The 22,235-nt window shown below is 52.5% G+C and overlaps 1 protein-coding gene across 1 annotated transcript in view; it reads left to right on the plus strand.

Moving 5' to 3' along the window:
* The window catches only part of Dlec1 (DLEC1, cilia and flagella associated protein), a 40,628-nt gene that overhangs the window by 2,227 nt on the left and 16,166 nt on the right, over nucleotides 1–22,235 (plus strand). Inside the window, exons 2-19 of the mRNA XM_026779220.1 lie at nucleotides 1,404–1,554; nucleotides 4,752–4,862; nucleotides 6,467–6,654; nucleotides 6,816–7,036; nucleotides 7,999–8,077; nucleotides 9,980–10,067; nucleotides 10,447–10,620; nucleotides 11,400–11,536; nucleotides 12,915–13,007; nucleotides 13,523–13,613; nucleotides 14,124–14,286; nucleotides 17,928–18,120; nucleotides 18,810–18,868; nucleotides 19,142–19,310; nucleotides 19,636–19,729; nucleotides 19,887–20,017; nucleotides 20,148–20,306; nucleotides 21,818–21,957. Of these exons, the coding sequence (XP_026635021.1) occupies nucleotides 1,404–1,554; nucleotides 4,752–4,862; nucleotides 6,467–6,654; nucleotides 6,816–7,036; nucleotides 7,999–8,077; nucleotides 9,980–10,067; nucleotides 10,447–10,620; nucleotides 11,400–11,536; nucleotides 12,915–13,007; nucleotides 13,523–13,613; nucleotides 14,124–14,286; nucleotides 17,928–18,120; nucleotides 18,810–18,868; nucleotides 19,142–19,310; nucleotides 19,636–19,729; nucleotides 19,887–20,017; nucleotides 20,148–20,306; nucleotides 21,818–21,957 (2,441 nt within the window). The remainder of the gene's footprint in view (nucleotides 1–1,403; nucleotides 1,555–4,751; nucleotides 4,863–6,466; nucleotides 6,655–6,815; nucleotides 7,037–7,998; nucleotides 8,078–9,979; nucleotides 10,068–10,446; nucleotides 10,621–11,399; nucleotides 11,537–12,914; nucleotides 13,008–13,522; nucleotides 13,614–14,123; nucleotides 14,287–17,927; nucleotides 18,121–18,809; nucleotides 18,869–19,141; nucleotides 19,311–19,635; nucleotides 19,730–19,886; nucleotides 20,018–20,147; nucleotides 20,307–21,817; nucleotides 21,958–22,235) is intronic.

Below are 22,235 nucleotides of genomic sequence, written 5' to 3' on the forward strand. Positions count from 1 at the left end.
TAGAAAGCAAATGGGAAACAAATCAGAATGACCAAATAAACACCCTTGAGCTCTAGAAAAGCAATGAGGATTGCTCTCCCTATATGCTACTGTCTTAGTATTCCCCACTCCTGTGAATACTTTCCTTCCACTCGCAAGAATATGGGTAAGAAGCCTGGAGGGTTAGCTTGTCAATCTAACTAGTCTTGAAGTTGAAGCATATGTTGGGGTAACCAAATTGGACTCTCTCGATGCAGATGCTGTGGCAGAATTTGGGGTGTACTAGAGTTAAAAAAAAAACAAGATTAAGTTGCAGAACGTAGACTGAGATAGAGACCCAGTAACTTGGAAAAGTCAGTAGGTCGGGTCTGGAGAGAAGGTTCAGTGGGTGAGAACTTGTGGCACAGTTCAGGTCCCAGCACCCACATAAAACACTGGGCATGGCTGAGTGCCTCCCTGTAACCCCAACACTGTCTAGGGTCAAGGTAGGGGGGGTCACTGGGAATGTCCATCAAGTTTGCATCCAAGTTCAGTGGGAGACCCTGTCTCCATAGAGTACAGTGAAGGGCAATTAACAGAACACCTAATATCTCCCTCTGGCCTCTGCATATGTGTGCACGCACACATATAAACACACAGCATTTAAAATGTTTCTTTTACTTTTATGTACATGTATGTATGTGTGTCTATGTGTGTGTGAACATGCGGAGTTGGGGCAGAAGAGGGTGACAGATTCCCTTGAGCCAGAGTGACAGGCAGTTCTGAGCTCACTGGTGCGGGCGCTGGGAACTGAACTCAGGTCCTCTGGAAGGTCAGCTGCTAACAGCAGAGCCATCTCTGCAGCCTCCACCATCCCCTACTGCCCCCTACACCCTGTCAAAGAATGCAACAACTTTCCCTGGGTACCATACCACATGACCATGTTTCTCTTGGGGTCAGAATAGCCACGGTTTTATGTACACTAGATGTGGATGCTACAAGAAAGATGCTGTCTCAGGTGAGTCCTTTCCAACAGCTTAAGCAGACGTAAGAGGCTGGCGGCTGTCCACCGGCTGTGCGTGATGGGGCAGAGAGCAGGGCCTTTCCTGAATCGAGACTCGGGTGGCCTCACGTTGGTGTACCAAAGTGGGTCTGCGTTTCACCATATGGGCAGCGGCTCTCTATTGTGAAACCCAGGAGGCAGTGCCAAGCTTGACTCTGACTGACCACACTAGGAAACGGTCCTTTCCTTGTGTTGACCTCGGACTTGACATCCGGTAGGCTGGACCAGAGGGTTTCACTAGTTCTGGAGCTCTCCTGTGCTCGGCTGAAAGCCCTGGTGCGGAAGGGCATAGGGCAGTACCCCTAGTGCGGAAGGGCATTAGGGTAGCACCACGATATGGGCTCTCATCAGATCTCTGTGCATTCAAATGCCCACTCGCCAGGTTCGAGCCATCTATAAACAGCGTCTGGATGAAGTTACCATGTTGGAGAAACATATCATCCAGGCCCGTGCACGGGATCTTGCAGAAACAGAGCATGCCACCAAACAGACCCAACTACATGTCCTGGAGACCCCTGTCAAGCTGCCCCCAGGTAGGTGCCCCTACTTCCCCAGCTGTCGGTGCTGAACTGCCTGCTCTTCTCCGAACATCGGGAGAGCGAGTTGCAGATGTGATAGCTGACCAGTACAGAACACTCCAGTGTGTTTGGTCTCTCCAAAAGCGCAGGGCTCCACCTGGGTGGTTTAACTCTCCAAGTCAGGGACTTGACATTTAACTCTCCAAGTCAGGGACTTGACATTGGCATGACTCTTGAAGCAGGGGTCCCACTGAGATCCCACCAGTCTGCTCACCACGGCTTCCTCTCTTCTGACCTTTCATGCCAGGTTCTCCCCGTAGGCTGGGCTGGCTGGCCAGTGACCCCAGGAATTTGCCTGTCTCTGCCTCCCAAGTACCGGGATTACAATTGTACATCACCACAGAAGCCTAGTTATGATCAGACATCGCCCGCTCTGATTTCTCCTTCCCCTGCTAGTAATGTGTTTTCTTTTATTTCAAAAGTGGGAGAGAAAAGAAAAAACCTAGGCCGTCTTTCCAGACATCATCTGGTCCCTGCATCTCAGGGCAGGGTAGCCAACCCCAGGATGTCTTTCCCCATTTAGTTAACTGGTGATGGAGACATCCTGGAAGGAGAGCCTCAAGTAGCTCGCTGGGTGGTGGTGGCACACACCTTTAATCCCAGTATTTGGGAGGCAGGGGGCAAGTGGATGGATCTCTGAGAGTCAAGCCCAGCCTGGTCTACAGAGTGAGTTCCAGGACAGCCAGGTCTACACAGAGAAACCCTGTCTTGAAGACAAAAACAGAACCCAACAACAACAACAACAACAAAAACCAAGCAAACAAACAAACAAAAAAGCTGTGTGGTGGTGGCGGTGCACACCTTTAATCCCAGCACTCACGAGGCAGAGGCAGGTGGATCTCTGTGAGTTAGAGGCCAGCCTGGTATACAGAGTGAGTTCCAGGACAGCCAGGGCTATACAGAGAAACCCTGTCTGGAAACCAAAACAAACAAACCAACAAGAAGCAATAGCTTACAGGTGATTTGTTGACTATCGGTTTGTTTTGTTTACTTGTTGATTGATTTTTAATTATTTACACATGAGTGTCTGTGTGGGTATAAACACGTGAGTGCAGACACCTTCAGGGCCAGAAGAGAGTGTCCTGATCCCCAACAGCTGGAGTGTCAGGCAGTGTGTGGGCCACCAGATGCAACCCTCTGCAGGAGCAGCAAGCCCCCTCAGCCACGCCCTGTCTCCAGCCTTGGCTGTTGGTTTTGGATCTGCCTTCAGATGACTTATTGAGAAACTTCTGCTTCCCCTGGCCTCCTCTTCCTTAGCCTATAATACCCTGTACGCCATCCTTTCTGTCTGCTTCTGCTTCAGGCTCTGGTGGTTAACTTTAGGCCAAATCTTAAGATCCTTGTCAGCACCCATGAGGGCAGAAGCAGTTATTCCTTCTTCACTGGGTGTTGGGGACGGGCCCCGGGCTTTATGCATGCTAGGCCATTACTCCACCCACTGAGCTACATCCCCAGCCCCTAAAGGAACGTGTACTATAACACAGGAAGGCTCCACCCACACCTAGCATTACAGACTTGGTGTGATGGCGCTAAGCCAATGTAAGCTCATCGTGCGTAGCAAGTGTGCTGTCCAGTGGGTGCCAGCACTGGGGAAAGCTGTGCACGCACGGGCACAGGGATATGGGAACCGTCAGGCCTTCTCTAGCTACTCTACCGTACAAATCTAGCAGGATGGCTCAGCGGGTAAAGGCACTTGCTGCCAAGCCTCACAACTAGAGTTCAATCCTCGGAACCTGTGTGATAGAAGCAGAACAGTGGGCGCCTGCCGCTTGTCCTCCGACTTCCGCACAGGCGCCATGGCACCTACCTGCGCTCCTCCAACACACAACAAACAAACCAATGTAGCCAAATTACAGTGCAAGTCCTTTTAACAAAAACCCTTCTCTCATTCCCAGAGAGATATGGCATCTCCCTCCATTTCTAGTTAATGTTTCTAGACACTAGTGCTATAATTTATATATGAGTAAATTACACATGTGTGTGCTTACTCTATTTCTTGACTCAACCACAAACACCGACTCCCACTCCGTGAGATGACTTTCTCTGGTGTGTCACCAGGTCAGTGGCAGTCAGCTGACACCGTGTTTATTGCTTGCTATAGACTTCGCTCAGCTGTTTTCCATGTGGCTTTTCTGCTGGTGTCTGAGATGAAGGCGCAAGGAAGCTCTTCTCTGTTGATGGCCAGAGCTCACCGTGCAAGCACATCTCGATCTCTTACCGCCATCAGAGCCACAGGTGGAGAGGCAGGAAGCATAGGGAACACCTAGCCATTCAGAACTCTTGCTCAGGGTGAGCGCTTCCACCTTCTTCAAGCTGCACTGTACACCCCACTTCGAACAGTGCAATAAGTTGTACCCACAACAATAATTCCCCATTGCCACATGTGTCTTGGAACATGTCCAAGAACGAAAGGCTACCTGTGACATTATTGGGTGCATGTGCAGTAAGGCTAATTGTCTTCGGAGCAAAATTTCCCATGGACCATCTTGCTCATATGCATAGTTAGGCATACATACGCTAAAAATCAGACACATTGCGGGAAAGGACATGCACAGTGAAGAAAAGCTTCCATAATCCAAGTCTATCAATGAAAACAGACCCACTCACAGGACACCGGCTAGCCACCAACACGTCCTCCTGGACTTCATAAAAAGAAGCCCCAAACAATACCAATCCACTTGGGCATTCTAGCTCAAGTAGCCCTGTGTGTGCGTCCTGTACTGTCTCTTTAAATAAAACTTGCTGCTTTGCTACTTATGTGTGCTTTTCCAGTTCTTTTCCAACATCCTGGAAACACCTGGTGAAGGCTGGGACCATCGGCAACACTGTCTCTAGTGACATTGCAAAGAGCAGGCATACACTGAAGGGTGAAGGACTGGGGCTGACTTTGCATTTACGATACTTTGTCTTACGTCATCCGGGACTCCATGTAGAGTAGTTTACCTCAATAACCCCCTGCACAGCTTTGCCCAGTTGTTGACCTGGACTGAGTGGTTGAGAAACCTTCGATCGTTATTTCCTAAATCTCAGTTTCATCATCACAGCTCTAAGAATTTGGTGGGGAAGTGGAGGTGTGGACCCCAGAGGCTTGGGTTCGGCTGCTTCTCCCTGGGTCTGGCCTAAACGCCTTTGTCCCGTCCCCTTCTCTGCAGTGAAGACGGTCTTCCGTTGGTGTGTAGACAGCGAGCTGCTGCAGAAACATCGCTTAATCAGCGCAGAGGACTACTACAACGACCCCGTGCCTTTCTGCTCGGCACCCAAAGGTATCTGTCCTCAAACACCGTGGTAGGGGGCGGGGGCATCGCGGGGGACCTACGGGGCATGCCGCGGTGGCTGCAGGGGCATCCCGGGGGACCTACAGGGGCATCCCAGGGGGAGCTGCAGCGGCATCCAGCAGTAGCTACAGGGGCATGCCGCGGTGGCTGCAGGGGCATCCCGGGGGACCTACAGGGGCATGCCGCGGTGGCTGCAGGGGCATCCAGCAGTAGCTACAGGGGCATGCCGCGGTGGCTGCAGGGGCATGCTGCAGGAGCTACAGGGGCATCCCATGGTAGCTGCAGCGGCATCCCACAGGAACTGCAGGGGCATCCCACGGTAGCTGCAGGGGCATGCTGCAGGAGCTGCAGGGGCATCCCGTGGTAGCAGACCCACCTCATCCACCCTTGCTGCTATTTCCTCATGACTGGCTTTCCCTCCTTTCCTTTAGTTGTTTAGCATGTTGGACTGGTCTCGTCTGAGTTATCTCTTCTTCACTAGCTCAGTGCTTTCAAGGCGAAAGTCACATCTCCCCCACACAGGATTTGATGTCCTTGTTGGCTGCCCAGCACCTAGAAATCCAAAAATGTTTAGGTGTAGTTGAATGCATCAGCAAGGGGCAGGGTCTGGAGACTCAGGTAAACGAATGATCGAATTCCTGATGCAGGCTGAGTGAGTCAGGGTCTCCCCCACTCAGGAAAAAAGAGTAGCTTTTTCAAATATTGAGAATACAAAGGGTGGGCTATGGGACAGACAACGAGGGAGGGGAAGACGTGTGTGTGTGTGGGGGGGGGGAGAGACTATGATGCTGGGCCAGCTTCCTCTAATCAGAAGGCAAGACCTGAGAGTAAACAGGCCTCCACAAGGAGGCAGATTTTGTAAGAGTCACCACGAATCCTGTGTGCCAGCATCAGCCCTGTTTAACCGTGCCAGGCTGGAAAGACAAGCTCCCAACAGCCCCAGGTCCTGGGATACTGCGGTGATCTGTTTGAAGCTTTGCAGCTGCCCCTGTTTGGGGTGGGGAGATTCAGGTCCAGGGACCCAAGGGTGGCAGTATGAAAAAGAGAACACAGAAAGACAGAACACGGCCCAGAATCAGCTGTGCCAAGAGGCTGCGCCGTTTAGTGTTTTATAGTTGGATACTCCCCGCCTGTCAGGTAAATAGAATGACACTCGCTCCCTGAAGGCTTAGTGTGTGTTGTGTAAAATGTGTGTCCAGGTTGTTTTGTTATACCCTCGCTAGCCACAGAGGTCTTCATCCAGCCTTGGGGGCAGGATCTTAGATATATAAAAACTAACATGATGCTGGTTCCTCACGTGAGGCTTTGGAAGAGCTGCTCACACTTGGGGTACGTGTTTAGTAATGGTCTGCTTGCTTCTGTTAATTAACCATGCTGGAAAACGGAAAGATATTTTAACCCCTAGCCCTGTCTCAAATGTGTGGAATAAGTACCAGGAACTACTCATACGCTGAATCGTAACATTTGGTGTTGTGAACATGAACACGAAGAAAATAGGACCCGACGGTGGCTCTGGTTTTATGGGGTCTCCTTAGAAGCATCCACTTCCTTGCTGTGATATAGCTAACATGTGTGTTTCCTTGGTGCCATAGGCACCTCCATCCCTGGATGTTCAAAACTGACATTTAGCTGTGAGAAGCGTTTGATGCTAAAGGCCAAGCCGGACAGGAAGGGTGAAGAGTCCTGCAGGAAGCTTGTTGAATTTGACGAGTTTGAGTATACAACAGACAGCTTGACCTCAGTATCTAAGGCCAGACAAAGGCCCAAAGACACTGTCAAGGTCAGACCTGAATGGCGTAGGACACCGGGTGCAGGGAGGTGGTGGAAAGGGAGGTGGCAGAAAGGGAGTCGGCCCCATGAGCGCAGTGGAGTGAGCACTGGTTGGCTGTCCCTTTGCTGTCCCCTTGCCTGTTAGTAACTGTACTTTCATGGGCTTTGAAGAAGGCCAGCACACCACAGAACAAGAAGTGGATGAAACACCTCCGGGTACCGCAGAGGGACCTGGAGAGACTGCTGCTCGCCAGGATGGAGAATCGGAATCATTTCCTAAAAAACCCACGGTTTTTCCCGCCTAACACACCACATGGAGGCAAGTCTCTAATCGTCTCTTCAAGGAGGCCAGCGAGAAGAGGAGGCTCCCAGAGTGCGGAGCCGGAATGGAGGTGTGTTCTTCTCTTAGAGTCCCAGGGACTTTGACCCATAGAGTGAGGTGTCAAAGTTCTGTGTCGGTCTAAGGAGGTCCCTAGACTTTGAAAAGTCAAGGCAGTATCTCCGGAACACACGCCTTCAGGGTAACCCACAGGTATGGCCTTTGACCCCCCAGAGGCCCAGGCTTGTGGCTTTCTCACCTATCAAGAGTCAGAAATAGAGGACTAGAGCCCTCGGCTGCTGTGGGCTTCTTATGTGCACCAGAATGAACTGGGCCGGGAGTCCATAGTCATGTGACCTTTCCACAGTGCATTGGTTACTTTTATCATCACTGTGATGAAATACCTAACAAAAACAACATGGGAAAGGAAGGTTCATTTTGTCTCCGGGTTCAGAGCGTTGAGTCCGTCCTGGCCAGGAGGATGTGGTAGACCAGAGCAGTTCACTTTGTGGTCACTAGGCATGGGGACAGGGGTTGTTCGGCCGGCTTCCCGCCTTGGCCCTTTTCTTTCCGCTTTAGTGCCCCAGCCTGTGGGACGATAGTGCCCACGTTCACCATGAGCCCCTCCTCTTCAGCTGATCCTCTCAGGTGGTTGAGAGCTGACGATGTGGGTACAGGAAACCAAGCCTGGGCCCTCTACAAGAGCGGGACGTGCTCTTAGCTGCTGAGCGATCGCCAGCCCTAAAATATGCTATAACCTGCTTAGTAAACAGCAGCCAGCAAACCCCGGGGAACAGCTCGTGTACACCTTTGACCTTTGGTGGTGTAGATGAGTTATTTCTTTACTTCTGGCTTTTTTGAGACAAGGAGTGGAGTAACTGAGGCTGGCCTTGCATTTCTGGGGTTCTGGGATTATGGAACTGGGATTATGGGAGCGTGCCGCCACCCCCCGCCCCCCATGAATGGATCAGGCGCTGCTTTGTGTGGGTCAGACAGATACTCACGGCCTTTCTTCCCCCTCACTCACTCCCACAGCTGTGCGGACACCCCTGTGTTTCTGGCTAAACCGTCAGTTGGATTTTTCACAGACTATGAGATTGGACCAGTTTACGAGGTAGCAATCTTGCTTTCCGTGGCGGAATTTCTGAGCCATACACTAGAGCTGGGGAAAGACTAAGGCCCCTGCTGTCGCCCGGCCTCAGCAGCTGGTCGCTGTCAGTCTCCTCTACGGTGTCTCCTCTAGATTATGTTCAGGGAGACGTACACAGCACATCGTTAATTATCCCTAGCACACAGGACCTTAAAAATAAGTGATAAACTGGTGAGGCGGTGTACTCCTATCATCCCCGTGCTTGGGAGGGGGAGGGGAGAGTCCCATGCCACCCCAGCTACATGGGATATCAGATGCCAGGCTAGGCTACATGAGACCTTGTATTCAAGAACAAAACAGGGCCCGAGAGATGATCAGCAGTTAAGACCACTAAAGATCTTCCAGAGGACCTACGATCAAATCCCAGACTCCAGGTAGCTCACACTGCCTGTATCTAGCTCCGAGGGATCCCAATGTCTCTGACCTCCACAGACGTCCACACTCACATGTGCATACCCACACATAGACACATGCACAATACACATAATTAAAAAATAAGTCCTGAAAACAATATATGAATTTCTATGTATATGTGAATGAGGATAGCATGTCTTATAGCTGCCGGCATTTATAAATAAGGAAAGAGGGGAGGCAAGAATGAATTTGTTGACGCTGGATTGTGGTGGAGATACAAACATGGATTTATGGTGTAAAAATAGTGTGTAGAGCCAGGCTATGGTGGCACACGCCTTTAATTCCAGCACTTGGGAGGCAGAGGCAGGTGGATCTCTGTGAGTTCGAGGCCAACCTGGTCTACAAGAGCTAGTTCCAGGACAAGCTCCAAAGCTACAGAGAAACCCTGTCTCAATAGTGTGCAGGCTGGGAAATGACTCGATGGGCAAGGCGCTGGCTGTGCAAGCATGAGAACCGGCGTCTGGATCGTCAGCACCTGTGTGAGCAGCAGGCATAGTGGTGCAGGTTGCCTGCTTGCTTTCGTCTAGCCGGCTCCTTTCCTCTACCGTTCACTATCCCCTGCCTAGGGAATGGTGCCACCCAATAGGCTAGGTCTCCCTTCATCAACTAACAATAAAGACAGTCCCCCCCCCAAAGTCAGCCCACTGGCCAATGGGATCTAAATAAGCCCACACTAAGACCCTTCCCAAGTCATCTTAGGTTGTGTCAGGTTGTCATTTGAAAAGAACCACCACAGCAGGTTATGTGGAAACACTGTGCTGTTTCATCTAAAGGGACTTAAATGACAGATCTGGGTTCCTGCTGGGTTCTTAGCCAATCAGAAGCCCCTTGAGTCCTGACAGTCAGGACAGCTTCAGCTATCACTTTAAATATCAGGAAGACATGTTGCATTGGCTCCGGTTCTCATTTGACTTTGTGTTTTAACTGGGGAAGGAAGGCTTTAAAAACCTTCCTCAGACAGGGTCTTACTCTGGTCTACAACTCACTACATAGCCCAGGCTGGCCCAAAACTCACTGCAATCCTTTGGCCTTGGCCTCTCAAGTGCTGGAAATACAAGTGTATGCCACCCTACCTGGCTTTGTATTTTAATTTTACTATGCAGTTGTCCCCAAATAAAAGTAATAGACGAGTAAAACAAATCCCTCATGTACCTGTCACCCTACGTCAGAAATTACCAACATGTGACCCCTCTTCCTTCCCGATGGCTCAGCGGATAAAGGCGCTGGCCACCAAACCTGGTAGCCTGAGTTCTATCACAGAAGCCATGCGGTAGGAGAGAACTGCCTCCACATGTTGTCCTCCTAAGAAGCATGTGCGCACACACACACACACACACACACACACACACACACAGAGAGAGAGAGAGAGAGAGAGAGAGAGAGAGAGAGAGAGAGTCACTCAGTCCTGACCTCACTGAATGACCCTATGGATTTCCCCCTACCGTTGCACAGATGGTGATCGCTCTCCAGAACACCAGTGCGACCAGCCGATACCTGCGCGTCCTCCCACCGTCCTCACCGTACTTTGCTCTGGGACTTGGTAAGCTCATTCACTACAGTATTACTACAGCAGCGCTCTCGACTGCCTCAAGACAATGTGCAGGACTGGACACTGGTCTCTGAGGAGCTGGCTCTTAGGCCCTGGCCTGAACTCTGTCCATGCCTTCTTCAGCAGTCCCCGGGGCCCCTCAGGCTCAGCCCACAGCCTGCCACTCTCTCACCTCAGGGTCCCAGAGTCACTTCCCTCAGTGCGCTGGGTCCACCAGATCCCCACCCTTCACACTGTGGCTACCCTCCATCAGGTCCTTTTAGTGCTCACATCACCATGGCAACCTTCCAGCCAGCTGGGTCTCAAGGTCTTGGTCGGGTGTGGTGGCTCCCACTCTATCACCCTCACTGGCCACTTTTATTGTACACAGGGATGTTCCCAGGAAAAGGCGGAATGGTGGCGCCGGGGATGACTTGCCAGTATGTTGTCCAGTTTATTCCAGACTGTCTCGGGGATTTTGATGATTTCATCTTGGTCGAGACCCAGTCTGCCCACACACTGGTGATCCCCCTGCAGGCCCGGAGGCCGCCCCCAGTGCTGACATGTGAGTGTATGCATTGCACCTTCAGTGGGATTAGATTAGGGCTGGGGAGCCCCTGTTAGGGCAGACTGCACCTGAGGACTTCCCGGAAAGGGCACAGACCTTGTATCTCTTGGGTAGAGGCTTCAAGTCCCGAAAGGAGCCTTCTAGCGGCTTCCACACCAGTGGGCCTTCATTTTCCTGTCTGCAGGCGTTCCTTCTGTGATGTGGTAGGGGAGGGTGGAAGTCTCTGTAGGTGTTGACCCTGAGGCTGGGGAGCCAGGAGGCTGGCTTCCTTAGGAACACCAGCTTCAGTTGGTCCCTCTCAGGCATGAGCTCCTTCAGCTGGAACTCAACTTTCCCTGATTTGTTCTGCAGTGCCCAAGACCCTGTTGGGGGCTCACACAAGATTATGACTATGTGACCTGGCAGCACCCTGGACAGATCCTGAGGGATGGCGGTGGAGGGGAGGTCAGGGCATGCCCTACTTATCCTTCTTTCTCAGTATGGGGGTACTCTGAGCTCTGTCTGCACCTCAGAAGAACAATGGCAGCAGGGCCCACTCAGAGCAATGTGTTGTCCTTTCTTAATTAAAATCTGTGTTAGATTTATTTGTTACACTTGTATGTGGGGAGGGGGCACATGTACCGTGGTGTTCACGCAGTTGTCAGAGGATGACTTGTAGGACTAGGTCCCTGCTTCCACTGTGTCTATCTGGAGGATTGAAGCCAGGTCACCAGGCTTGGCAGCAAGCCCCCTTACTGCTGAGCCATCTCACCAGCCCCATGTTCCCATGGCTGCAGTGTCACCAGTACTGGACTGTGGCTACTGCCTCATCGGAGGAGTGAAGATAACCAGGTTCGTCTGCAAAAATGTGGGCTTCAGTGTTGGCAAATTCTGCATCATGCCCCAAAAGAGCTGGCCGCCACCAAGTTTCCGGGTGAGTGGCCATAGATTGTGCCCTGGGGAAAACAGAAACCACCCAAGGAAGTGAGCTCCCTGGAGGAGGCTGCTGCATAGTGCCGGGGGCCAGAAACTCACACAAGGAGAGCATCATGGCCCCCAGATTCAACTGCCGTGGTCTGAGAACAAACGTGTCAAGGTTAGGGTGTGCTCCTGGTTAGAGCACCAGCGCGATCCTGGGTGAGATGCAGCCTCTCTTGTTTGTAATGTGGTCGCCAAGGTGACCACATGGTCTCACTTCACCTAGCTTTATTATAGCAGATCTGAGCATTATGAGAGAGAACAGGACAGACAGCTTTGGTTGAATTCTGCTGGTATTAATTTGGCACCATACTTAAAAATAGTTTTGGGGTGGAGAGATGGTTCAGAGAGTGAAGTGGAAGAGCCTGTTTGAGTCTCAAAACGCACATATAAAATAAAAAGCCATGCTGGCATAACTCTGAGGATGTGAGAAAGAGCGAGCTTGGCTCTCGCTGGCCCGTCAGCCTAGCCTACGTGGTGACTTCCAGGCCTGCGTTGTTGGGAGACAATATCTGAAGCTGTCATCTGGCCTCCATGTGCACACATGTACATATGTGCACCACCACAGACATGAACACAGACACGCGTGCATACACACAGTATGTTTTGAACCAACCGCTGAAAGTTCGAGACTGCACAAGAGCGTGTGTACCTCTGGGCTCTTCGCTGAGACCCCGTGCAACCAAGGAGCAGAGTTCTGTCCTGTTGTCTCAGCTCCCCACTGCCCAGGTAGCCGCAGCCTGACACCAGAGACATCACACGTACACCGTAGTTTCTGTTATGATGGGTAGATTGCCCCATGCCTTCTGGCCTAGAAATATGAGACAGTCCCAGAAACCTCCCTTCCCGGCACGTCTGCTGCTGGATAGGGTCTTATGAGCACCAATCTGTGTCCGGAGCCCAGAGGTTTCATGTGAAATCCACAATTCTGTTATCAAGATGAGAGGTGTCCTCATGACTCAGAAGCTGAGAAGCACTCGGTGGGGTGGGTGGTCAGGGACAGAGGCAGAAGCAGTGGCCACCACAGGCAGGACCAGGCATTCTGGGAAGCCCTTCTCGTGAATCTTGTGTCCCGAGCACTTGGCAGTAGGATTGCTTCCCAGCTCTCAGTGACTTACAACCCCCTAACCTTCAGAGCCTCACCCAGTGCCTGGTAAAGGTGCCTGGGCCCTGGTTTCCTCACTGATGGGGCACTTGGAGGATCCTTAAAACCCTCAGACAGCAAACTGAATATTTGGAGGCGTTTGCAGTGTAAAAGCTGGATTTTGCAATTTCTGCCACACCATTGTGTCACCTTCTGCTTTTTTGAATTATTATTATTATTATTATTTTAGGCTGTTGCCACCACTGGCTTTGTGGAGCAGCCTCCCTTTGGAGTCATGCCTTCGGTGTTTGAGCTGGCTCCAGGGTTCGCCATACTGCTGGAGGTGGGTAACCAAACCTGTTCCTTATGCTCACGCTTGGTGGTTTCCTCAGAGTTCGCAACATCGAATCCCCATCTGTGCCTTCATAGCTCACCGCCACACCATTCCGCCCCCGGTGCCAGCACTGGCAGACTCGAGACAGCTGTGTGTGCTTGCACTCTCCAGGGCGGTGTGTTCGGCCAGCTTGTGACTTCCTCAGGTTGTGCTCTGAGCTCCACGTTCCTGCTGTGGCAAACCCTCCCACATACTCCCCGCCCCCCACTAAATAAATCAATTTAAAAAGCCGATACAGGGCATTGCGGTTTGAACGTGAAACATCTCCAGTAAGTTCTTATTTCACAGTCCTGTCCCTCGGCTGGTGGCCCTATTTCCCAGAGGCAGCAGAGCCTCGCTGGCAGAAGGCTTTGCTGGCAGAAGCAGGTCCTCAGGGGCAGACCTCTGAAGGTGACACCTAGCCCTCTGTCCTGGTCGTGTTTCCTGGTCAGCCTCTACAATACGCGTCCTTTTCTCTCCTCCAGGTCTTGTTTCTCCCGACGGGCCTCGGAAAGGCGAAGGAGACCTTCATCATCGTGTGTGACAACTGTCAGACACACGAGCTGGTTATCTCAGGTGGGCAAGCGGCTCCAGGAGCTGCTTTGTTGCCCTGACCGGGAGGGTGGCGGTCTGAGGGGGACACAGCCTTGAATGCCTGACCCTCCTTCCCCTGCTTTCCTGGTGCTGAGGTTACAGGTGCAATCTCTCCTTTCCCTCTGAGTCCACTTTGATCTTTGAGAGTCTTCTGTGACTCATGCACCGGTCACACTGCTAGTTTTTTGCAAGGTCGGGGAGGGCGCTTTCCTGAATTGTACCAGATGCACACAATCCAGCTTTCCTTCTCTTCCTTCCATTTGTCTGTCCAGCTCCACTCGGTAGCTGAGTATCTGCTTGCTGCATGCAAGGCTCTCTTTGGTCTGGGAAGACCTGACCGTCCCATGGGTGCTCAAGACCAACTTTCCCTTTCTGTGTGCTTTGGGGACCCGAGTAAGGTCAGCTGCATGGGTCTCCATGGCAGTCTGTGGCCCCGGGGTGCTGACTTCAGCCTGGTGATACCTGACAAACCCCACTACTCTCCTTCGTCAGGAACTGGGCAGCTCGTGGCTTTGGATCTGATCTATATTTCTGGTGGAAAGAGTGAGCCAGACCCAGGAGAGCTGAGAGATTTAACGGCCCAGTACTTTATCCGATTTGAGCCTGAAAACCTCCAGTCCACCGCAAGGAAACAGCTCATTATCAGAAATGCTACGTGAGTGGCCCTTGTGTGTCACTGACACAGAGCTCCGGTCCTTCCTCAATTAGCCCCGAGTTCCTCAAGAGGCCGGAGGGCCTTCTAAGAGTCGGAGGGGGTTGGGAGCCCTGAATGGATCCAGACTGCATGGATCCTGGTTCATGTGGCCTACCGTGCAACCATCACACTGTTTCCAATCATCTGGGTGTGAGGTGTGTGTGTGTGTGTGTGTGTGTGTGTGTGTGTGTGTGTGTGCACGCACGTGTGCGCGTATGTGTATGAGTTGTGCGTGTTCGGGTGTACATTTTGGTGGGGTTTGTGATGGGTGTGAGCTTGGCTCTAGTTATTCAGGCACCACCACCTTGTATTTTGTGAAAGAATCATTGTTCTGGAAATCACCAGTTGGCCTAGGCTTGTCTGGCTGGGAAACCCAGAGGATCTGCTCAGCTCCCACTTCCCAGCACTGGGATTAGAAGCGCCTGCCACCACACCTGGCTTTTGTTGTTGTAGCCTTGCTTGGCCTTGAACTCACCTCAAATCTACAGGGATCTGTCTGCCTCTCCTCTGAGTGCTGGGATCAAAGGCCTGCACCACCATGACCGTCTTATACCCAGAGATTCTGTATTTTGTTAAGTGGATGCTGAGATCTCACTCAGGTCCCCTTGTTTGCCCAACAAACACTTTATCAATGAACTATCTCCCCAGCTGGCTATTTCTAGTTGAACTGATTAAAATGAAATCAATGATAAGCATCTCCTCAGTGCATTAGCGGCATTTTAAGTTATTGGTGGCCACTGATACCCACTGGCTACTGTATTGGATAGTGTGGCCATGTACGGTCTTCATCCCTGTGGGATGGCAAACTACGCTGTACGTTGGACACCCCTCCACCACACTAAGCCAGGAATGGATAGGTGGTTTTGTTTCCTTTCATTGTTTTTAATTGAGATAGAATTATAATACTTTCTCCCTCCCTTTCCTACCTCCAGCCTCTCCCAGCCACGCTTCATCAAACCCCTCCAATACCCAATGCCACTTTCAAGCTGATAACCTCTTTTTCTTTGTTTATGAGTGTTCAATAATATACATATGTATGTGTGTATACACACATCTATCTAAATACGTCCTGCTGAGTCCTGTTTGACAACCCACGAGCTTATCCCTGGGAGGGGCTAATTCTCCCTCCCCCAGCAGGCAGTAGTTTCTGCTGATAGTTCTTTGTCTATGGGTGGGACCCCCTAAACTTCCCCCCTTTCAACATTAGCAAGTCCTTACCCCGTCATTGTTCCAGTCTGGGAGAGACTGTCTCATGGCAGACTTGCCGGTGTTCTGGCTCTCACAGTCTTTCTGTTCCTCTCCCATGATGTTCTCTGAGGCATAGATGCAGGAGCTGTGGTGTAAAGGTACCGTGATGTGCGGATCTCTGCGTGTGTCCAGCTGTGGTGCTCTGTGGTGGCCTCCATCCGCCCACTGAGCATGAGCTGCACTCACCTGTGGGATAAGGAAAAGTTTTGGACACTAGTAAGAATTACGCTGATCTAGTGAAGCAACGCCAATACATTCTTTTCTGAGGTCCATGGCCTCACTAACCCCAGGAAGTCAGCTAGGTCTCCAGAGCCTGATGTGATTTCCCTCCTCTGGAGTGGTCTTTAAGGCTGATTAGACAATTATTGGTTGCCATTTCTGAAAGGATTGGATCAACTCTGGGCCCCAAGACCAAGTTCTCAGCACCAAGGAGGTTTATTTGCCCCAGAGGGACAAAGGGCAGGGAATGCAAGACAAAGACAAGAGACTGAGGACTAGGGAGAGGGGGCAGGGGTATTGTCTTGTGGGTAGACAGCAAAGGATTGTTTCTGGATAGCGAGGAGAGAGATGTGGCCCATAGGCAAATGGTGGTTTAGGAGAAAGGGGAAACCCCATGTGTCTTAGTTAGGGTTTCTGTTGCTGTGAAGAGACACCATGACCATGGCAGCTCCTATAAAAGAAAACATTTTGATTGCTGGACTATAATGTTTTGATAGCTGAACGTTGGTAGTCAGTCTCAGCAGGAAGAATAGGCCAAATAAGGGACTAGATCCTGGTGACTAGCTTTAGGAATGTAGTCTAACAGCTTTTAGCCAGGCGGAGGGAATGGCAGAGAAGGGCAAGGCCTGCCAGAGCCACGCTCGCCTGGACTGGTTCCCCTCGACTTCCTTCACCTTTATGCTTATCTTGCCATGATGGTCATTGCGGCTCGTAAGCATTGCAACTGAAGAAGGTTTAGTTGCTCCCCTCCCTTGGTAACTTGCATGGTATTTTCTGGAACCATGGAAGCTAGACCGTAGGGAAGATGCTTCCTGGTCAGGCTCAGCTCAAACTGGCAGTCCTGTGTCCCAAGTGTGCAGTGTCTCCAGCGATAGGGGCCCACCTCAACCCTGAGAGGTGACTAAGGGCCACATCCATCATCTAAATTGTTTGGGGAATCACCTGAACTACCCTGACCAAACATTTGGAAGGAGGTTTCCTGTACCTGGGACTGGGTTGTTATTCTATGGTTCTTGTGGAGAGCATTGCCAGCCCAAGTAGCTTAACTTCCTTTAAGACATAAATAGACCATATGTGTGTGTGCGCGCATATTGTGTGTGTGTGTGTGTGTGTGTGTGTGTGTGTGTGTGTGTGTGTGTATATATATATATATATATATATATTAGGTTAACATAAAATGATTCCTCGAGGCTTTATTAAACAGCTTTGGTGTATTTGGCCTGTGTCTGTCCTTCTTCTGCATGGACCCCTCTCCTTCCCCATAATTCCACTTCCCACTTCATGTCTCCTATGTTCTCCTATTCCCGTTTTGTGGCACTGAGTGTGGGTCTAGGAACAGTTTTCCGGAGAGGACATTCCGTGTCCACGTCATGGAAGCCATTCAGATCCCAGGTAGTGTCTTTTGGCTCGGCCCTCACCGCCAGGTCCTTCCTTGGCCAACCTTTGAATATCCTATTCCATCAGCCTTGACCTCACTGAGCCTCCCAGTCAGGGATGCCCTGGAACATGGATAGGAGGGCACCCCCCTCCATTCCACCATCCAGCAGCATGCCTTCAGTCCTGTCCACTGTGGTGCTACAGAGCTGGCATTGTCCTGTCGGTAGCCAGTGGGCACATCTCTGAGTACAGCCATCCTCCCAGGAGGCCATAGCTGGAGGCAGAAGGCGAGGGTGTGGTGTGTATGGGAAAGCTAGAAACGCTCACGTGGTCAGGGGAACTTTCGAGAATGTTCAGGGACTCCTATAGAGTGTGATATCTCATGTTACGCATGTCCCCCGATTCACCATGGCTTCAAACTCCAGCTGTTGAGGTGGGGACTCTTAGGTCTCCACTCTGGACCCCCTGCTGTCCTTACCTAAGCTGCCCTCAGCTCCACAGCGTGAAGTCTGACCTGGTCACTCCTTGTCTGGAAAAGAGCAGACCAATCACAAGGTACGAGCGAGCCTCAGGGACTGAGGTGTGGCCTTGGATGCACTGCCCACTGCCTCAGTTGCTCCCACAGGCACTTGGGAGCTGGCCTTCCACTTGTCTGGAATAGAGCAGACCAATCACAGGGTAGGAGCCTCAGGGACTGAGGCGTGGCCTTGGATGCACCGCCCACTGCCCACCGCCCACTGCCGCTGTTGCTCCCGCAGGCACGTGGAGCTGGCCTTCCACTGGCAGATCATGAAGCCCAACCTGCAGCCTCTGATGCCCGGAGAGGAGCATGACTCAGACAGCATCAAGTGCCACCCAGACAGGGAGACAGCCTTCTCCATCGTTCCCGAGAAGGGCGTCCTCGAGGCCCACTCAGACCACGAGTTCATCCTGAGCTTTTCACCCCACGAGGTTAGCGATGGGCTCATTAGCTTTTTGTGTGTCCCAACCCCCGTGTTCTTGAAGGCGCCGGAAACCACGGCTGGGCCTGATGAGGCACCTGGGCGCCGCGCTGAGGACAGTGCGCAGCTCAGAGGGTAGCTGGAATGCAGGTGTGGTGTGCAGACCTTGCTTCCTGGTTCTTTCCTCTTGTCCCCTCTGCAGCACAGCCCTCTGCTTGGTGACTTCCACAGTTCAAAGCACTTAACAGTCCCCACGCATCCCCTACGTCCCCTACAAGCAAGGCCTGGGCTCCCGAGTGAGTGCTGGTGCATGGCACCCAGCTGGGCCAGAGCTGTTGTTTGAGAGTCTGAGACTACAGAGCTGTTGTTTTAGAGCGTCTGAGACTACAGAGCTGTTGTTTTAGAGCGTCTGAGACTACGTGTATGGCTACCTCTGGAGCCAGCATGCGGTTACTTGTCCCTAGAAGGGTTTGGCATCTTAAACACAGCAAGGTTGTTGATTGGAGTCAGTGTCAGACTTGGGGGACTGGGGCTTTCTTTGCTGACCAGTAGGTCCCTGCCCTGTAGAGAGGACAAGGGAAAGCAGTGCACCTTTCAGAGCCCCCGCACCGCATCCCCACTCCTAGCTCGGAGAAATCCCTGCCCTGTCCAGACTGGCTGGAAGGCAAGTCTGGGTGTCATACTGTGTTTCTCTTGCAGCTCAAGTGTTTCCACAGCGTACTACAAATGGTTCTGGAAGCTGTCCCTGAGCCCTTGAGGTGAGTGGGTGAGCCTAGGTAAGGGAGGCTCACTGCTACCCCTGGGCAGCCTAGCTGGTAGCCCCCCGGGTGCTCATGAGCACTGTAGGTCTCCAGGGAGCATGGGGCCCAGGGCTCAGTCCAGGCCCCCAGGCTGTTCTCCTGTCACTTTGCACTGCCATAGCAGAGGCATTATCACTGCAGGGTTGAGGGTAGGGGCTAGGGGAGCACTCTGTGTTCACAAGCCCAGACAAGGGGGCTAGAGGCAGGGACTCACAGCAGGTTTGTGTTCAGCTCAGGGGTGGAGAACCTGGAGGACTATTCCTACTCAGTGGATGACGTCATCGTCCTGGAAATAGAGGTGAAAGGCTCGACGGAACCCTTCCAGGTCCTCTTAGAGCCTTACGCCCTCATCATCCCTGGCGAGAGCTACATTGGCATCACGGTGAAGAAGGATTTTAAGGTAGGGAGTGCCCTTGCCAGCTTCAGCTGGCCCAGGTGATGCTGTCCTGAGCTCAGGAGGCCACAACACGGAGCCGGTAGTGATTCCCACTCCTGGGCCAGGTTTGTTTGACTCGCCAGAGCCCTGGAATCTTCTGAAGTCAGGGCTATGGAACTCATTCCCGGGACTTGGGCAAGATATGGAGCCAAGGTGCCTCTTGGGTAGGGAGACCCGGGGCTTCAGACTGTCCGGCGAGCCCACTGTCCCTGAGCAGGTTCTGATTTGACATCCATGTCAAGTGTCAGGGCAGCACCCAGGCAGCCCGCCCTGGCATTGTGTCTTCTAGATGTGGAATAACAGCAAGTCGCCCGTCAGATACACATGGGGCAGGATCAGCCACTGCCACATCATTGAGGTGGAGCCCTGCACGGGTGTGATAGGTAGTTCACCTGCAGAAGGGTGTGGCCGGCCTGGGGCTGGATGCGGGGTGGGAGGGGCACGCAGGACCCAGGCTGTCCTGTGGTCAGAGCCAGCCTTGGTCTGGAAGGGAACTGTGCCCACCTCCAACCTCCTCCTCAGTGTCCTCCTCTTCACTAGAGCCCAGTGAGGTTGGAGATTTTGAGTTAAACCTAACTGGTGGAGTCCCTGGCCCAACCATCCAGGACCTGCAGTGTGAGATCAAAGATTCGCCGTGCCCAGTGGTGCTTCACATTGAAGCCGCCTTTAAGGTACTAACGGGTGGGAACTGGGCAGCTGGGAATGCCTGGAGAGGTTGGTGGTGTGTGTGTGTGTGTGTGTGTGTAGCAGAACCCAGCCCCTTCCCAGGCAGGCAGTGACAGGCCCCCTCTGGTGTTTCAGGGACCTGCCCTGGTCATCGATGTCCCAGCCCTTCAGTTTGGTCTGCTCCGCCTGGGCCAGAAGGCTTCGTGTTCCATTCAGATCCGGAATATCAGCCAGCTCTCCGCCGTGTGGCATTTGAAGGAGAGCCCAGTATGCCTGTCAGAAAGAAATGAGGATGTGAGTGGGACCCCACAGGCTCCCTAGATGTGGCCTCCACATGGGACACTCCCCTTTGGCTCCTCTCTGCACTGGGACACTTGCTCTGAGACAGCAGTCTCCGAGGTGGAATTCATCCCTCAGCCCCAATTTCACTGGCGTTTCCTGTTCCCTTTTCCACCACTGGATGCAGAAGAGGGTGGTGTGGGGGTTCTTCTTCTTGGAAGCAGCCTGAGCCCAGAAGAAAACAGGTAATGCCTTTGGCCAAGGCCACATTCTCTCTCCTCTGGCTCGCCCGGGAAATGTGATTGCAGTTTGAGTACCTGCCACTAGGTGGCGGATAGAGGCGCAAACCCGATTCTACAGACAGTCCCCAGCACTGTACAAAACAAAAGCAGGGCGTGGTGGCACACGTCCACAGTCCCAGAGGGCTGAGCCAGAGGGGTCAGGAGTTCAAGGTTATCCTCCCTCGAGGTTGGGATGGGGTCAATCCAGGTCACGTAGCAACTCCAGGCAGTTGTGGCCTTCACATCCATTGTCCCCGTCTCAGTGAAGGGAGAGACGATGCCCTTTCTGGTATGACTTCCCAGTGACATCCCAGAACCAATGTGGCCCACCTGGAGCCCAGGGCTTCTTAATCCCACAGGTGCCTCTCTCATCAGTGCCGGCAAGGGACAGAGGCCCCTAGCCAGAAGCAGACACTTTGGGACTCTTTGGTTTCTCTTCCCATCTGTACTTTGGGACCCTTTCACTGGTGTCTTTTCTCTTCTGTCCGCTCTTCCCTTGTGTGTGCACGTGGAGGGGTGAGTGTGCTGACAGGTGACTCAGTGGTGGGACGTGGGTGGGAGTGGGGGGAAACCGGGGTGGGGACAAGCGAAACATCCAGTCTGCCTGCAGCGTCTGCCCTCCCCAGCGGGGTGAAGCTGTCGGAGATTGACCCCGGCCTGCCTGGAGCCCCTTCTACAGGGCACCCGCGCTCTCCTCCTGTTCCTCTTTGGTCTTCTCAGCTCGCCACCCCCACTTCCACCCCAGACACCTCCTTCTGCCTCCCACCTTTTAGATCTGTGCCAGGACTGTGGGAACCCCTGTCTTGTCTATTCCTTTACCTGAACACCCAGTTGGTTTTTGTTTTTTGGGGTTTTTTTTTTTGTTTTTTGGGTTTTTTTTTTGTTTTTTGTTTTTTGTTTTGGTTTTTCGAGACAGGGTTTCTCTGTGGTTTTGGAGCCTGTCCTGGAACTAGCTCTTGTAGACCAGGCTGGTCTCGAACTCCCAGAGATCCACCTGCCTCTGCCTCCCGAGTGCTGGGATTAAAGGCGTGCACCACCACCGCCCGGCTTGAACACCCAGTTTTTGTTCTCTTGTCCCGATGTCCTCCTCACGAGCTGTGTTCCCACGCTTGCTGGTCTTCACCTTGGTTTCATGCCCGGGAGAGCCAGCGGCAGCCTGGGGGTGATCCTGGTCAGGCATGGTCAGCCTCCAGCACCCCGGTTGCCCTGGCCTCACTTCTCACTGTACCTTCTGGGTTGACCTAGGTGTCCCCCTTCGACATTGAGCCTTTGAGCGGCCAGCTACACCCTCTGGGGGAGTGCAGAGTGACTGTCACCCTAGAGACCTCGCACTGTCAGCGGCTGCAGACGGTCCTGGAGCTAGAGGTGGAAAACGGGGCCTGGAGGTATGGAGGCCCGGGAGGGAGGATGACCGTGGACGGTGTCCTTACCTTGTGTTGTGGTGTGTATTATCTGCATTTATCTAGAGAGACTTCTGGGCTTAAAACTACAGAGACAGGGGCCTAGGGGGATGGCTCAGCAGTTAAGGTGCTTGCTGCTCTCCTGGACGATCAGGGTTTGATTACCAGAATCCAGGTGAGGCGTCTCACAACCACCTGGAACTCCAACTCCAGGGTAGCTGGTGCTGTCTTCTGGCCTCCCTGGGTTGTTTCCAGGGTAGCTG

This window comes from Microtus ochrogaster, chromosome 5, assembly GCF_000317375.1.
Source record: "Microtus ochrogaster isolate Prairie Vole_2 chromosome 5, MicOch1.0, whole genome shotgun sequence".
Lineage (NCBI taxonomy): Eukaryota > Metazoa > Chordata > Mammalia > Rodentia > Cricetidae > Microtus > Microtus ochrogaster.